This window comes from Acomys minous (genome assembly GCF_964271855.1).
Source record: "Acomys minous genome assembly, chromosome: 6".
Classification (NCBI taxonomy): domain Eukaryota; kingdom Metazoa; phylum Chordata; class Mammalia; order Rodentia; family Muridae; genus Acomys; species Acomys minous.
Window position 1 is genome coordinate 110,490,075 of NC_140487.1, and position 17,421 is coordinate 110,507,495.

The 17,421-nt window shown below is 46.5% G+C and overlaps 1 protein-coding gene across 1 annotated transcript in view; it reads right to left on the reverse strand.

The window, feature by feature from the left end:
- The window catches only part of MACO1 (macoilin 1), a 61,918-nt gene extending 46,680 nt beyond the window's left edge, over positions 1–15,238 (reverse strand). The window contains exon 1 of the mRNA XM_084788289.1: positions 14,772–15,238. Within this exon, the coding sequence (XP_084644415.1) occupies positions 14,772–14,851 (80 nt within the window). The 5' untranslated portion in view covers positions 14,852–15,238. The remainder of the gene's footprint in view (positions 1–14,771) is intronic.
- Positions 15,239–17,421: the final 2,183 nt, after the last annotated feature.

Below are 17,421 nucleotides of genomic sequence, written 5' to 3' on the forward strand. Positions count from 1 at the left end.
TGACCTGCCCAAAGTAGGTTCTGGGAACCAAACTCTAGAAGAGCAGTGCACACTTTAAACATGGAGCCTTCTCTCTAGCCTTCTTTTAGTTTTGTTTGTTTTTTAAGACAGAGTCTCATGTATTCTGTCTGAGGCTGGCCTCAAATTCACTATGTAGCCAAGGATGACACTGAACTTTTTGTCATTTGCTGCCTAAAGTCCCAAGGCTATAACTATAGGTGTGCACCACCACACTCCAGGTTGAGGTGCTGGAGACCTAAATCAGTGCTCAGCTTATGGGAAATTAGCACTTTTTTTTTTTAATCTCCTGAGACAGGGTTTCTCTGTGTAGCCTTGGCTGTCCTGGACTTGCTTTGTAGACCAGGCTGGCCTCGAACTCACAGAGATCCACCTGCCTCTGCCTCCTGAGTGCTGGGATTAAAGGCATGGGCCACCATGCCCAGCTTGGAAAGCTAGTACTTTTTTGTTTGTTTTTTTGTTTTGTTTTGTTTTTTCGAGACAGGGTTTCTTTGTGTTATATTGGCTGTCCTGGACTCACTTTGTAGACCAGGCTGGCTTCGCACTCACAGCAATCCTCCTGCCTCTGCCTCCAAAGTGCTGGGCCTCCCAAGGCGTGCGCCACCACCGCCCGGCTGGAAAGCTAGCACTCTTAACGACTGAGCTACACCTCCAGCCTGATAGAGTAATCTTTGGCGCTGTCCCTGCAATGTGGCTGAATAAGCATGGTCATTATCCCCAGATGGAAATGAACAGTATTACCAACTGCTCTCTGTCCAAAAGACACCCAAGGCATGGCAGGATCCCAGGTCAGCTGGCAGTGCTCCACACTTCAGTAACAGGACAACACTGTCCTCAGAACAGCAGCCTGATGAATGATGTGTGATATCCTAATCACTTAAATGTAAAGCAGTACAAAAATGGTCTTTATTAGTGACTTTTTTTTTCAATTCTGGAACTTCCAGTAAGGGGTAGGGGTACTTTCAGATCTTTGATATTCTTTGATAATCACTTTTTGAGGAGTCTCAGTTTAGAAGTAAAGACAGCTTAGTAAATTTGAATGGTAAACACATGCAACAACAAAGTAAATTTGAATAGTAAACACATGCCACAATTAGGCTCCCTTTTCAGGAGGGTTTCTTGTAAAATCTAGAGATGGGCTAATTAGCAAATCTGAATTTCCCTAGACTCAGTCTTGAGTTCTGAGTTGCTTAATCTTCCGAGTTCTGGAGAGTTTATAAGAGCTGCCTGGCTCAATGCCCTCAGCCTCACTGTGTCAACCCTTCCCCTGACAAGACAGCAGAAAAGGCGCACCTTCTTAGTCCCTGTCCTTCTGGATGGGGAAGGTATTGAAATTTCTGTCAAATTACAGGAGATGCTACCCAAAGGGCGTTTCAAAACATTTCTTTTCATTCATGAGGAAAATATGATTGAATATACTTTTATATACACAGCTCTTTTTTTCTTTCACAGCTCTTTATATAATTTATGGCTGATTTGATGATATCCTGATTTTCTGATTAACACTAGTAATTATAAAATATCATTAATAAAATTTAAAGCATAACTGCAAAATATTTTCTAAAATTAGGATATTTTTATAGCATTGTGTGCTTCTATTCAAGTTGCCACTGAAATTAAGAACAAATGTGTGCTATGACTTAGCTTAACCACGGTGAATCTTTGAAAATAGAGCCTAACTACAGCTTTCTTTTTCTTACTCTAGTCCTCTCAGTGTCGTTTACAGCCATTTTTAACTTGAATCCATCTAGCAATACTCTCCATCTATGGATTCTCCGTCCACAATTAGTGAACAGTCTTCCTTCCAGGGGCAGTGCACCTGTCCACTGTCACCAGCTGCTTGTCTGGAGTACACATAATTACCACGGGCTGGCCGTCCATCCTCCGTCCCTGACCTTTTCCTGAGGCAGACCAATGCTCTGCTAGTAGCCATCTGTCCCAATCCAGGCTTCCTTGTCTTCTCATAATGGCAACTATGAATCGCCTTTCACTTTCAGTGTGTGGCATACTTCCTACCCTACCCCTTTATCTTCCCTGTTATGCTGCACTGCTAGAATATTCGGCTAGCCCTTTATCTGATTTGCTGAAGTCTCACACCAGCCAGCTGTAATTGCACCACAGTATCAACATCATCTGGACATTTTTTGGAAAAGCAAAATTCAGTTCCCAGTCCAGACCTACTTAACCTAAGCCTTTATTTTAAGCAGCTCCGTAGGCCTGTGCATATATTAACATTTGAGACGCACTGGCAGCATGATTGAAACTTCAACCTTAGATGCGGTTATCAATGGCAGTTGGAGGTGGGGCCTTAGACAGGTAAAGGGGATTAGAGAAAGCCATCAGGGAGAGGCCTTCATGGAGGTTCATGGCTTCCTAAACAAGAGGGGCTGGAGAGAAAGCTCAGCATTCAGAGGACTTGCTGCTCTAAAGAGGACAGGAGTTCACGCCCAGCACTCACATCAGGTGCTTCATAGCCACCTGTAACTCTAGCTCCAAGGGATCTGATGACCTCAGACACACATGCTGTAATAATAAAATAAATCCTTAACAAAAAAGGAGGAGGGACAGGAGCAGCAGCAGGCACCCCAGCACATGCCTGTAATCCTACATCCTCAGAAAGCCAAGGCAGGATCTTCCATGTACAAAGCCATGCAGAAACAGAATGAGACCTCATCTCAAAGAAAGAGGAAGACATCTCCAAAACTTAAGAAATTACATATTTGTCTATAGTCTGGGTGTGGTAGCATATGCCTTTAACCCCAGCATTTGGGAGGCAGAAGCAGGAGGATCTCTGTGAGTTTGAGGCCAGCCTCGTCTCTCGTCTATAGAACAAGTTCCAGGATAGTCAGGGCTCCACAGAGAAATCCTGTCTCAAAGAAAGAAAGAAAGAAAGAAAGGAAGGAAGGAAGGAAGAAAGAGAGAGACAAAAGGGAAGTTCTACACTCATTTATATAATATTAACTTACGCATTGAGATGGTATCTCTAGCCAAGGCTGGTCTAGATCTTCCTATGTATTTGAAGGTGACATTGACTTCATACCCTCCTGTTTCTACCTTCTAAGTGTTAGGGTTATACTGAGCCTAGTTTATGCAGTGTTAAGGATCAAGCCCAGGGCTTCCTGAATGCCAGACTAGCACTCTACCAAGTAAAACACATTTCTAATTAAATTATAGTATCAAATATTGTTACAGACACACATGCGGGGGGGGGGGGAGGGACTTCTCTGTACACAATTCCACAAGTGTACAGAATGAGCATTACTAAATTAAGCTTTTATAAACTTGGAATGTGGTACTTTTATGACCAGCTGGACAAACCACAGAGCTGTCGAGAGCAGACACTGCGACCTAGCCCTACTAGAGACTTTGAAATTCTAAAAGTTCTAATTCCAAAACACTTCATGGGTGGCGGGTGTGATGCATGTTATATGTGTGTAGATTCCTGTGCACACATGGAGCTAGAGGGTGCTCGGCGTGCTGCCTCACTGTCTTGAGACAGGGTCTCTCACTGAACCCACAGCAGCCAGTAAGCCCCAGTAATCCTCCTGTCTCAACACCTCACAGCACTAGGGTTATAACCACAGTGACCATGCCAGGCTTTTATGCAGTGGGATATTTAAACGCAGGTCCTCACGCTTACACAGTGCTCTACCCACTAAGAAACAGCCTTACTCCCAAATTACTTTGAACAATATGGAATGTATGGAGCTGGGGATAAAAAGAAGTGAAATAGGAGAGAGAAGACAATACATAGCCTCTTTTTAAAAAATATTGGAGCCCGTCATGGTGGCCCACACCTCTAATCCCAGCTGGGGAGGCGGAGGCGGAGACGGAGGCAGAGGCAGAGGCAGGCGGATCTCTGAGTTTGAAGCCAGCCTGGTGCACACCAACCAAGGCTACAAAGAGAAATCCTGTCTCGAAAAACAAAACAAACAAACAAAGTCACTGAGCTAGCAACATACACAATGAAAAGTTTAAAGATAACTTTAAAACAGGCAGTGTTTGTGCACTCCTTTAATCCCAGGAGAGGCAGGTATATCTCTTGAGTTCGAAGCCAATCTAGTCTACAGAGTGCCAGGGCTACACAGAGAAAGCCTATCTTGAAAAACAAACAAACAAACAAACAAACAAACAAACAATGTTGACACTGTATAAGCAGGAGAAATCCACTTATAAATAAATTCACTATTCCCACAGACGCAATAATGATCTACCTAATCACACCCTGCATTTACATCACACTTGTAAGTTTTCTAAATGTGTGCATATTAATTATCTTATTTTTCTCCTCCCAACTGTGAAGTAGGCAGGACAAACATTGTTTTTACAGGAAAGAAACCCGAGGAATAGAAAGGTAACAGGCTAAGGCATCACTGAAAGAGACCAGAGCGGAAAAAGTGTTCATTCTGATGGCTGTAGCCAACATGAATACCAGAGAAGTGAGCCTATGGGGCTAGAGAAAGCTCAGTGGCCAAGAGTTCTTGGTGCTCTTGCAGAAGACTTGGGTTCAGTTCCCAGCACCCACATGGCGGTTCCCAACTACCCGTGACTCCAGTTTTAGGGGTCCTAAAGCCCTTTTCTGAACCCTGCAAGCACCAAGCCTGCACTTGGTGCACATACTTATATGCAGGCAAATCACGTGAAATGAATAAATCTAATAGTTTTTTTAAGAGCACAATGTTTTTGTTGTTGGGTTGATTTGTTGGCTTGTTTTTAGTTTTGTTTGGGTTTTTAAGACAGGGTTTCTCTGTGTAACAGAGCCATAGCTGTCCTGGACTCACTTTATAAACCAGGCTGGCCTTGACTGAACTCAGAGAACAGCCTGCCTATGCCTCCTGAGTGCTGGGATTAAAGGTGTGCATCACCTAGACTGGCATTTTTATTGTTTTTGGTTTTTCAAGACAGGTTTTCTCTGTATAGCTCAGCCAGAACCAAGTTTGTTTGTTTTTTTAATAAGCAAATATGCTTTATTAAAGAATAAAAACAGATCTTTATAAATTTCCAGTTGATAAAGTTAATTGTAAACACACTATAAAATTACAGAAAATTAAAATTAAAGTTTCTTTACAAAATAACTGTCACAAAAGATGAGTAAGTTTCCATAATATCCATCTCTTTTTTTTTTCTTTCTTTGCGCTATGGTCTCACCTTGTAACCCTGGCTGGCCTGAACCTCTCTGTGTAGACCAGACTGGCCTAAAACTCAGAGAGTCACCTGCCTATATCTCTGACTGCAAGGATTCAATGCATGTACTGAAGGCCCAGCTAATAAGGTCATTGTGTCAGGAGAAACATGTTACTTAAAAGGAAAAATTGGCCAGGTGTGGTGGCGTACACCTTTAATTCCAGCACTTGGAAGGCAGAGGCAGGTGGATTGTTGAGTTCGGGGTCAGCCTGGTCTACAAAGTGAGCCTGGGACAGCCAAGGCTACATGGAGAAACCTTGTCTTAGAAAAAAAAAAAAAAAAGGAAAGGAAAAATTGGAAGCCAGGAAGTAATGGCACAAACCTTTAATCCCCGCAATGGGGAGGCAGAAGCAGACAGAACTCTGAGTTCAAGGCCAGCCTGGTCTACAGGACAGCCAGGACTACACAGAGAGACCCTGTCTCTGGCGGGGGGGGAGGGGAAGACTTGAAAGATAGCTCAGTGGTTAAGGACACTGGGTGCTCTTCCATAAGAGCCAGGTTCAGTTCCCAGCACCCACATGGCAGGTAGTTCACAACTCCCATGACTCCAGCTCCAAGGGATCTGACAGCCGCCCTCTTCTAGCCCCTCAGACACTAGGCACTTGTGGCATATATGCAGAAGTGTAAGCAAAGCAGTCAAACACATAAGATAAACGTAAAAAAAATTTTTAAATATGTTTAAAGACAGTACCTCTTCTTTTAGTAAAGTGAAGACCAGTAAACCACAAGCAGCACTTTGCTAAGCTTAGAACAGAAAACAGCTCATATGCGAGAACGACTTGTCTCAATTTCTCTCATTTGAGATAGAAATTCTTTTTTCTAAGATTTGATGTTTTATGTATATGTCTTTCTCTGTGTAGTCCTGGCTGTCCTGGCTGCAGAGCGCCACCTGCCTGGATCTAGAGCTAGGATGAAAGGCGAACGTCACCACTACCCAGCTGTGTGAGTCATTTGTTTGTGTGTATGTCTATGTGACGTGTGTGCCCCTGGTACCTATGGAGACCAGAAAAGGGCATCAGACCCCCTGGAAGTAGAGTAGCTGGTGGCTGTGAGCCACCATGCAGGTTCTAGGCACCCCACTGCAGGAGGTTCTAGGCACCCCACTGCAGGAGGTTCTAGGCACCCCACTGCAGGAGGTTCTAGGCACCCCACTGCAGGAGGTTCTAGGCACCCCACTGCAGGAGGTTCTAGGCACCCCACTGCAGGAGGTTCTAGGCACCCCACTGCAGGAGGTTCTAGGCACCCCACTGCAGGAGGTTCTAGGCACCCCACTGCAGGAGGTTCTAGGCACCCCACTGCAGGAGGTTCTAGGCCCCACTGCAGGTCCTTCCTGTGTGAGGCCACACAGTGCTTTTAACCACGGAGCCATCTCTCCAGCCTGAGACCGAAATTCTTGCTCTACCGTCACCACGATATTCGTTTCCTCTGGTGTTCAAGTGTTCTCCCTGTAGGACAGGCCAAGTACTGACTTCAGCACAGGGCAGTTTACTTGGTTTTTAAAGGCGTTTTAAAGGTGAGCAAAGCAGTAATATAATTTATAGACGGAGCAAAGTCGTTCCCAGTCACCTCCCCTGTGCTGGGATCACAAGTACTCAAATGCATCAGTGACACAAACCTATCTGTGTAAGATGGGCAAGTTTCACCACTTCAGTTCACTATTTGCAAAGTGTCTGAATTTTCACAGAGGAGAAGGCAGTGACAGGTAAACTGCTTCTGACTCTACGATCCTATTACTCAAAATGAGCACACTAAGAAACAGCTAAGAAACTATAAAGGAATAAAGGCCATGTGCTATGCAAGGTGTCTTGGAAGGCTGATGAACTGAGCCCTAGCTGATAGCAGTTAGGCTGTTGTCAAGTTAAAGATATAAAGCCACAGCCAGGGTTGGTAATGCATGCCTGTAATCCCAGCACTCTTGAGTTCCAGGCCAGCCTGGACTACAAAGCAATTCCAGGATAGCCAAGGTTACACAAAGAAATCCTGTCTTTTAAAAAACAAAAAACAAACAACAACAAAAGATATAAAGCCTAAAAAAAAAAAACCAAAAAAAAAAAACCTTAAAAGTTGTTAGGTTTGTCTTGTTTCCACTGCCAGGATGCACGTGCTAAGGTGAGGTGCTAAGCAAGCAGTCACCTCAAGGTTTGAAGAGACCATGATGACAAGTCCAGCGACGCTGCGCGCTGCCTGCTACAGCATCTCACTGAGCCACTTGTTGCACTGCCAACATTTTCTTCAGAATCCAACTCTTGAAAACTGTCCAAGTGAAATAATTATACCCAAACCGAATAAGCCCAGAGCACAGTCAGTACGTTTGAAGAGAATGCCACTACTATGAAGAGAAGTAGCTCAATTACAGTATTTCACCTAACTAGGTTTGTAGGTTTTGGGTTTTGGATTTTGTTTTTGAGACAGTGTTTCTCCATGTAGCTCTGGCCGTCCCGGAACTATCTCTGTAGACTCGCTTCTGCCTCCTGAGTGCTGGGAGTAGAGCCATGCGCCACCGCCCAGCTTGATTTTATTTTGTGTACGCACACATGTACAGTAACGTGTATGTGGAGGTCAGAGGACAACTGTGGAATCAGATCTCTCCTTCCACCAGGTGAGCCCCAGAGACTGAACTCAGGTTGTTGGGGGCTTGGTGACTGTTGCTCGTACCTTCTGAACTCATCTTGCTGGCCTGTGTTTCTGAGATTTTTATCTGATCTTCTAGACTCAACAAGATGATAGAAACATAGAAAATAACAACACACACAGATACACAAACCCAGTGGACAAATAGGAAATAGTTCTAGAAAAAGCCTCTGGAAATGTTCAAAGGGCACCAAATGAGTCCATAGCAGACAGGGTACACAGCAAGAGTAAGAACCTGGAAAAAGTATCAAGTTCCAAAGCCCACAGTTAATTTAATCTCCAAGACTGGAGGTTCAAGAAGGGCCCTAAGCAATCAACAAGGAGACAAGGGGGAGGTTCTGAAAACAAGCTGAATTGGACCATGTCTCCTCCTCCACTCCTCAACCCAACAGTAACAATTTGAAGGGCTTTTCTTTCTTTTGTTTGTTTGTTTGTTTTTTTCGAGACAAAGTCTCTCTGTGTTAGCCTTGGCTGTCCTGGACTCACTTTGTAGACCAGGCTGTCCTCAAACTCACAAGATCCACCTGCCTCTGCCTCACAAGTGCTGGGATTAAAGGTGTGCGCCGCCAGACCCAATTTGAAGGGTTTCTCTTGTTATTAATTTTATTGTACTTTGTGTGGGTAGTTTGCCTGTGCTTATGTCTGTCTGTACACCCACATGCTACTCAGAAGCCAGAAGAGAGCACTGGATCCCGGGGCACTGAAGTTACAGGTGCTTGTGAGTCGCCATGTGGGTGCTGAGAATCAAGCCCAGGTCCTCTGCCAGCTGCAGCCAGTGCTCTTGGTCATTGAGCCATCTCTCCAGCCCCTTGGAGAGCTTTTCAAAACACCTAATAAAATTAGCCTATCCCCTCCCCCCCAAAAAAAAGGATTGAGGGGCAGGAGAAACTTTTATTGGAGATGCGCCTTAGTGGTACACTTACTGATCGAAGGATATGTGTGAAGAGAACTTCCAAGAATGCATTACAACACTACACCTCATTAGCTCTATAACCTTTTCTTAATCATGCTTACATGGCTGGCATGCTAAGATGAGGCAATAAATGCAAGCTTTTAGTATATAAGAAATGTTCAATAAAGTATATATAATCATAAGAATTAAAAAAAAAAAACAACCTAACCTATCAAAACCACTCAGACATTAAGATCATAATAGAAGGGCTGGAGAGATGGCTCAGTGGTTAAGAGCACTGGCTGCTCTTCCAGAGGTCCTGACTTCAATTCCCAGCAACCACATGGTGCTTCACAACCATCTATAACGGGATCTGGTGCCCTCTGATATACAGGCATACATGTAGGCAGAACATTATATAATAAATAAATAAATCTTTAAGATCATAATAGAAGTTGGAGGAAAAGTGCTTTTTTAAAGAGAATATACAAAAATAAATAAATAAATAAACAGACTAAGGCTGGGCGTGGTGGCACACACCTTTAATCCCAGCACTTGGGAGGCAGAGGCAGGCGGATCTCTGAGTTTGAGGCCAGCCTGGTCTACAAAGTGAGTCCAGGACAGCCAAGGCCACACAGAGAAACCCTGTCTCAAAAAACCAAAAAAAGAAACAGACTATACCACAGGCAAAAAATTAAGCACAAACACTCCAGTGTGACAAATTGCTTAATTGTCATTTATAGGGATAACAAACCTAAGTGTTTAGTTGAACACTTTGATGTATTCATTATATTCACCCCTTCCCGACAGGCCTCTAAAACATACAGAGCCTGTATCTAGGTCTATTTTATGACAGGTCCAGCCTGTTGAAGGCAAGATTACAGAAATGCTTTCAGGCTGTGAGATTGCGACACTGGGATCTGGAGTGGCAGCTGCAGAACACAAGTACCATCAAGGCAGCCAGCCTCCAGTGACTCTAATAAGCATAGCCCAAAGGAATCTAAAGCCACGGTTAGAAAACATCATTAAGGAGGCAGGAACAACAACCAAGAGAAACCTCAGGAGAGTGCTGTTTAGACAAGGGTCTGGAAAAGGAAACTTGAAAGGGGAGGAGGCCCAAGGATTGATGGCTTCTAACAGTGACTGGGGAGGAGCAGGGAAGACCAGGGGCTCTCTCGAAAAAACAGGAGGGGGCTGGAGAGGTGGCTTAGCGGTTAAGCGCTGGTTGTTCTTCCAGAGGACCCAGGTTCAATTCCCAGTACCCACATGGCAGCTCACAATTGTCTGGAACACCAGCTCTAAGGATCTGACACCCTCACACAGAAATATTCAAATACTGAAAAATACAAATTCACATATAAATAAATCTTTAAAGAAAAAACAGCTAGAAAAGTCTCATGTAGGGCAGCCCTAAAGCCCATGCTGTCAGGCTCAGTAGTGCACTGTAAGCTGCAGAGGATGTGTCCTAAGTTCACAATGAAGAGGCATCACCTTCAACCACCAGTAACAGAGGCAGAAAACCATCTCCTGAAGCTGGAAATGCATAAATGTTAAAATTTTTATTTTACTTTACTTTTTTTTTTTTTAAGAGACAGTTTCTCTGTGTAGCCTTGGCTGTCCTGGATTTGCTTTGTAGACCAGAAGGGCCTTGAACTCACAGAGATCTGCCTGCCTCTGCCTCCCTCAGTGCTGGGTTACAGGCATGCACCACCTTACCCAGCTCCTTAAGTAACAATCTTTTTGTTTTGTTTTGTTTTGTTTTGTTTTTTGAGACAGGGTTTCTCTGTGTAGCCTTGATTATCCTGGACTCGCTTTGTAGACCAGGCTGGCCTAGGACTCACAGCAATCCACCTGCCTCTGCCTCCTGAGGGCTGGGATTAAAGGCATGTGCTACCATGCCCGGCAACAAGCTTAAACATAGAGGCTTGAAACATGTTTCCATCTACATCTTATAATTAACATTTTTACCTCCATATCTTCCTCTTTTAAAGTCTCAGAAGAAGAAGTGGGAAGTGTGCAGGGAGAGAGATGGCGAGAACCACGCAGCAGGTGGCCCACCTCACCAGGAGAATCACCACTTGCAATGAGGCTTAGCAGCAAGCCCAGGGCCCTGACTGCTGTGAGGGCAGCTCTGGGGAGGGACTCACAGCCAGGAAGTCCAAGCACTGCCGTGTGTAATAATTAAGGAGAGTTTTCATTTATTAATAGCTAAAGCATTCCCTCTCTTAGTGGCAATTGACTACTTCATGAAATAGCACAGGAAGAAAATGTGTCAGGTGAACAACTAAAATATAAGCTAAAGTCTGGTCCAACAGAAATATTTGCACTTGAACAGAACCCAGGTTCTTTGGAACCTCTGAGCCACTGTACAAATATTAGAATATTACTATGGCCTACTAGACTGTAAATCCCTAATGATAGGACCTATGTGTTATCCTGTAACTTCCACAGCTCCACAAAAAATGTAGGTTTTCAGTGAATGGAATATCTTAGCTTATATTTATGTATTTATCTATTTATTTAATATCTGAATAGTGATTGCCTATCTGTTAGGTTCTGTGGTGGCTGAGCTTTTTTTAATTACACTTAATGACAGCTCTTAGTAATAATAATAAAAACACATTCCTGTTTCCTTCCTCTTATTCCTGATTATTAATTTGACTGGAATAACAGAGAATGTTTAGATCTTTAGATGATGGACGTGTGTGTATACATATATACATACAATATATAAAAATATATAGTACTGTATATAACATATGTACATATTATATAACACTGCATATATACAATATATGCACACATCTTATATAATACTGCATATATACATATGTATAGTATTAATACAATACCTGTAATACTCCCTAGCATCCTGGTCCTTCCAACAAAATTCCAGCAGGGCTATGATACTGACAATGAGTGCTCTCCTCTGACAGTCACCTCAGTAATAGCTGCCCAGGATTAAAAGCACCAGGGTTTTTAAAGTGGTGGTTCTCAACATGTGGGTTGCAACCCCTTTGGGGGCTGAATGACCCTTTCACAGGGGTGCCTTAAGACCATTAACATCAGGAAACACAGATATTTACACTACGATTCATAGCAGTAGCAAAATTATGAATTAGCAATAAAAGTAATTTTATGTTTGGGGGTCACCACAGCATGACACAGTATTAAAGGGGCACAGCTTTAGGAAGTCTAAGAACCACTGTTTTAAAGCAAGGCCAAGCAGCAAGTGGTCCCTTGTTTTTTGTTGTTGTTTGGTTTTGTTTTGTTTTTTGAGACAGGGTTTCTCTGTGTAGCCCTGGCTGTCCTGGACGCACTCTATAAACCAGGCTGGCATGGGACTCATAGTGATCCACCCCCCTCTGCCTCCCGAGTGCTGGGATTAAAGGCGTGTGCCACCAACAGGCTGTGGCGCCTTGTTTTGACTACTCAACTTTTGGTTTTGACTGGATCAAATCTAATGGTCTTTCCTGCCTCCTTAAAGAACAAGCCATACTTGTTAACTATAATGGCAATAATACATTGATATTCATAAGGAGTTCCAGACACCCCACACACACACAGACACACACAGAGGAGGTGTGTGTGTGTGTGTGTGTGTGTGTGTGTGTGTGTGTGTCCTCAAAGCACATTTACCAGGTGGGAGAAGTCAGCTTCAAAAGCACTGGCTGCTCTGCGGGTCCAAGGCATCAGGTGGGACTTTGAGCTGAGCTCTGGCCTCTGGCAGGCTGCAGCCAGTGCTTCCTCCTCAGCTACTCCCTCACATCTGTCAGGGCTCAAGAGACCTGAGCAGACTGAGAACATGAACACAGGGCTCCACAAAAGGTTAGGCTATGAAACAGTAGACAGTGGTTATCAAAACTGTCAACAAAGCCCCTGGGGAGAGGGTTCCTTTTTAATGAGACAAAATTGGCCAGATGTTCAGAAACAAAACAGGCAATAGATGGCATGAAACAAAATTGAATACAGACTTTAATTTGATGATCAACAGAAATTTGATATTCATGAATCCTCAAATGTCCTAATTTATAACTAGCCCACTCATTCTGTTTTCTTAAGAAATACTGGATGTTTTCCAAAGCAGTCCTTAAAGACAAAATGAGGGGGGAAAGCCGCACTGTATGATTTTTCCACTGCAGTACTCCATAACATTAAAAAACAGATAAGGGAACTAAAATACTCTTTGCCTCAGAAAAAGAAAAAGAGAAAGAGAAGTAGAAATATATTTAGGTTCCTTTATTGACATTTAGCAAAGAATGCCCAATAGAGGAGAGCAGATAGACTTGGGAGCTGAATCACCATTTGGTTTTTTAAATTGTTATATGTGAGGCTGAGTGAAGGACAGCATATTTGCTATTAACCTTTACGGTAAGGAAATTCAAAGTTAGTATAACAACAGATATTCATTAAAAGAGGAACTCCAAGTCAAGCTGTGTGGGTGCTGGGGTCCAAGCCATAAACCAGGTGTTTGTTTAAATAGGACAAGAAGCTAAAAGACCCCAGAAAACAGGCAAACAACAGCGAATTTCCAGTCTTGTTAGGAGGACCTCATCTTATGTGACTGTAAACAGAAATTCTATTAACACAGGGTCCTAACCTGCCAACTTTGTTTAGCATACTTTTTCTATTCGCTGCTACTAAAGGGAAGTTCTTCTAATCTTTTCAATGGCCAAGAAAAAAAAAAGCCTTCCTTCATTCAAGAATTTATAGTACGCAGCCTGGCCTCCACCCATTCAATCCGCCAGAAAATTTGGTTTTGCTCTTTCAGTTTTACTTATTGTCACATCTGATTCAGCAACCGTGTTCATCAGTTTTACTAACAGCTGTGTCCTGCTGACTGACTCCAACACTGTTTAGCAAACAGTGTTCATGTTTGTTGAATGAATGAATGGTTCTATGATTGATGGTTCCTTACATAAGGATCCATCCAAGGACTTTTGACTTCTTAACCCTTCTAAACTTGAAGACTCCCCCCTTCAGTCACCTGCCACTTCACACGTGTAAACAACCGCATGTGCAAGGTGTAGAGCTATGTATGCTACAACGTGGTTGACATCAGCCATCTCCAATATTTCTGCAAGACTCACAGCAAGAAGCAGTAAACCGTAGGGCGCCATGAGGACTCAATTAAGCCTATAGCCACATGCTGAGCACTCTCTTTTGTAAACTAATTACTCCTCCACTGAAATCGGTTCTTTCGGAGGCATTTCCAGAAAATAACCGCCATACACAAATTGGGCTTGGGGAAGCTGTGACAGCCACCGAGTTGCCCCATGAACCTGTTGTCCTTCTCTCAAGGAGGAGTGGATTCCATTTCTATTTAAAGAGACACACCACTTTCCTTCATGAACAAGGGACAGGAGGAGGGGAAAAAAAAATCCCCAATCCCCAAACCTGCGTTGGGAGAGAGAGAATCCCTGCTTAAAGGTTCAGAGCTTGCAATTGTCAAAACGTTTGCTGAGGAACTGATAGCACCCTAGGTCTGGAGCGGGGTCACGGGCAGGAATTGGGGCTATCGGCCTTGCAGTTCCGGGCCAAGGTGGGGATCCCGTGAGGGCAGCAAAGGGCGGAAGAGTAGCCGGCGTGGCCCCGCCCCGAGCACGGGGGTCCAGGGTCCCCTGGCACCTCCTAACTTTGGCGGCCTCGCTCTGCCCCACGCACGGGTCCACGAGCCTTGGACTCAGGCAGCCAACTCCCGAGCTCAGCGTGACCCGGGCACCGTCGGGGACCGGGCGCACAGCTTGCTGAGGACCCCCCGGGCTTCAGGGCTCCCGGCCGCTGGGGGGTGCCGCCCCTCCCCCCGACACACCACGGCCAACGGCGGCCCCCCGCGGCTCCCGCCCGCGCCCTCCACCCGGCCCTCGCCACACCCCGTGGCCCGGGCCGGACCCTCGGCGGGCTGGCCGGGCGCTCGGCGGGCGGCGCGCCCCAGGAGAGCCCCCGGCGCGGGCATGCGGCCTAGTCGGGGGTTACATAACGGGGCCGGGCCCCTCCAGAGCGGCGCCCCGGGACTCGCTGGCCCACGCCGGGCGCCGCCGCTCACCTGCCGTAGATACCCTCGGTGATCCGGTTCCGCTTCAGGGGGCGGCGGAGCTTACTGCAGTCGGCGTTCCGCCGCTTCATCCTCCCGCTGGGGGGCCGGTGCCCGCGCCGCGCCGCCGCAGCCGCCTCTCACCTCAGCCGCCGCCACCCGCCCGCCCCGCGTCGGGCCTGGATTCTACCCCTGCGGCCGGTCACACAGACATGGAGCCAGCACCGGGGGGGGGGGAGGAGGGGAGGGGGGCCGGGAGGGGGGGGGCGCCGAGCCTCCTCCGCCTTCGGAAACAAAGAAATGACAATTCCGGGGCCCGCCCGCCCCGCACCAGCCAGCCGTCCGCCCCGCCTCCTCTACTCGGACGGACTGCCCGCGGAGCCAATCGAAGGCGCCGCCGCGCCGCGCACGGCCAATCCTGGGTCCCGCTGAGGCAACACGGACTCTTGGGCCCGCCTCTTTGAAGGACAGAAGGGCACACCAATCAGGACAGGGCCCAGACGCGTGGCTGGGCCTATCAGAAAAGAGCTAAATAGAGGCTTATAAATAGGCCCTATAAATATAACATCTTATATTATGCCTTGTCGCGAAGGTGCGCTTCGCGGTTATTGGGCCGCGTCCCGCCGTGGGAAGGCCCACGTCGGAGTACACCGTGTGGTGCGGCGCCGCAGGCTCCCGCCTGGCATGTAAGAACCGAAACGGCGTGGTGTGCTGCGTGGGGGGGGGGGGAAACCTTGCGCTGACATGTGCTTCAGTCGGCCGCGTCCTTATGTAAGAGGGCGTCCCGGGATCGGCGCCGCGGCCCCTCCTGCGGGCGCCCGAGCATGCAGCCATGCCGGCCGCGCTAGCCGGGGTACGAATGACAAAGCAAACCCCACACACATACACACACACACACACACACACACACACACAAACACACCCAGCCAGCTTCCCGCGACGTGGTGACAGCGCGCCGACCAATCCAAGGCGGGGGCGGGGCCTGTGCCGTCCCGCCCCCTTAGGCTGCGTCGGGAGGGGCGGAGTCTCCGGTGCGCGCGACGTCGCGCGGGGCTGCGGGGGGGGGCCGGGGGCGTGTGCGAGCGCGAGCGGCGTGGCCGGGCTCCACGTCTGCAGGTTCGCCCGTGCCGAGGCTTCCGCGGGCGCCTCCTGGCCTCGGAGGCTGTCTGATCCCCGGTACGCTTCGCGTCCACCCTGCCCCTTCAGTCCACTAGGTCTTTGGCTTGTAGGCGAGGACCAAAGGGCAAGGAACCAGGCGAGATGCTCAGCGGGTAAAGGCATTTGCTGCCAGGTCTGACGGCCGAGTTCGAACCCCGGAATCCACGTGGTGGCCTGACAGAACTGACTCCTACAAGTTGCCATCTGACACGCACGCCCACAAACACTCTTACTAAAACAAACAGAAACAGCAAAGAAAACCTTGCAACGTGGCTTTGATCCTAGCGCTCCGGAGGCAGAGGCACGTGGGTCTCTGAGTTCAAGGCCTGCCAGGGCTGTTACACAGAGAAATCCTGTCTTGAAAAACTAAAACGAGCAGGTCGTGGTGGTGCGCGCCTTTAATCTCAGCACTTGGGAGGCAGAGGCAGGCAGATTGCTTTGAGTTCGAGGCCAGCCTGGTATACAAAGCGAGTCCAGGACAGCCAAGGCTAACACAGAGAGACCATGTCTCGGAAAGAACAAAAGAAGGGGGAAAAGAAAAGCTAAAATGACAGAATAAACATAAATAAAAACAGATAAAAAAAAAAACTGGGGGGGGGGGAGGTGGCTGCAGAGTTTGGCTCAGTGGTTAAGAGAGCTTGTAAGAAGTATTTTAAGAGCCTGGAGAGATGGATGGTTCAGTGGTTAAGAGTACTGACTGCTCTTCCAAAGGACCTGGGTTCAATTCACAACACCCACAACTGTCTATAACTCTAAGTTTGGACACCATCGGACACCGTCTGACATAAGACAAGAATAAAAACTTTTTTTAATTTAAAAAAAAAAGTTTTTTTATTCCCAGCACCCACATTGGAGGCTTACCACCTCCTCAAGCACCAGCCCGTGTGGTGAAGACACACGTGAAGCCAAAAGAAATCTTAAAAAAAAAGAAGAAAAAAAAATTTAAAACTAGGGATGTGTAGAAGAGTAGTCAGGAGCAAAGCACTGATGTGTCAGGACTACTGGTACTAGCATTTTATTGTAAGTCTTCCACAGTTTTTTGCATAACTGATATTATTACTATAAATCAGGATAGGGCTCATACTAAACATTCAATGCCATATGTTGGTCTTCAGTTTATGTATGTTATAAACCTTTGTGAACGGTTCCTATAAAGGCTGCAGAATGTCCTAGCAAGTGGTCCTTACCCCCTCAGGAACTGACGTCCTTAGACAACTAAGCACACTTTTTCTTTTATAACATTTCCAGTAACTAAATGCCATCTTGGTTTGCCATGGGGCTACAGTGCATCCTCCTGGCCAGTGGTCACCCATCTTAGTCAACACCGCTCCAAAGCTCTGACTTCCTACCGGTGCCTTCAAAGATTCCCACCCCCCCCCAAGAACCTGGAAGGGAGAACCCCATATTGATGGCACCCAGAGTTTTACCGTGGGAAATTACTCTCTTCTTGCAGACTGCCCAGGCAAGCAAGCCTTTTCTTCTCTGGTTTGGGGCTTTGGGGATT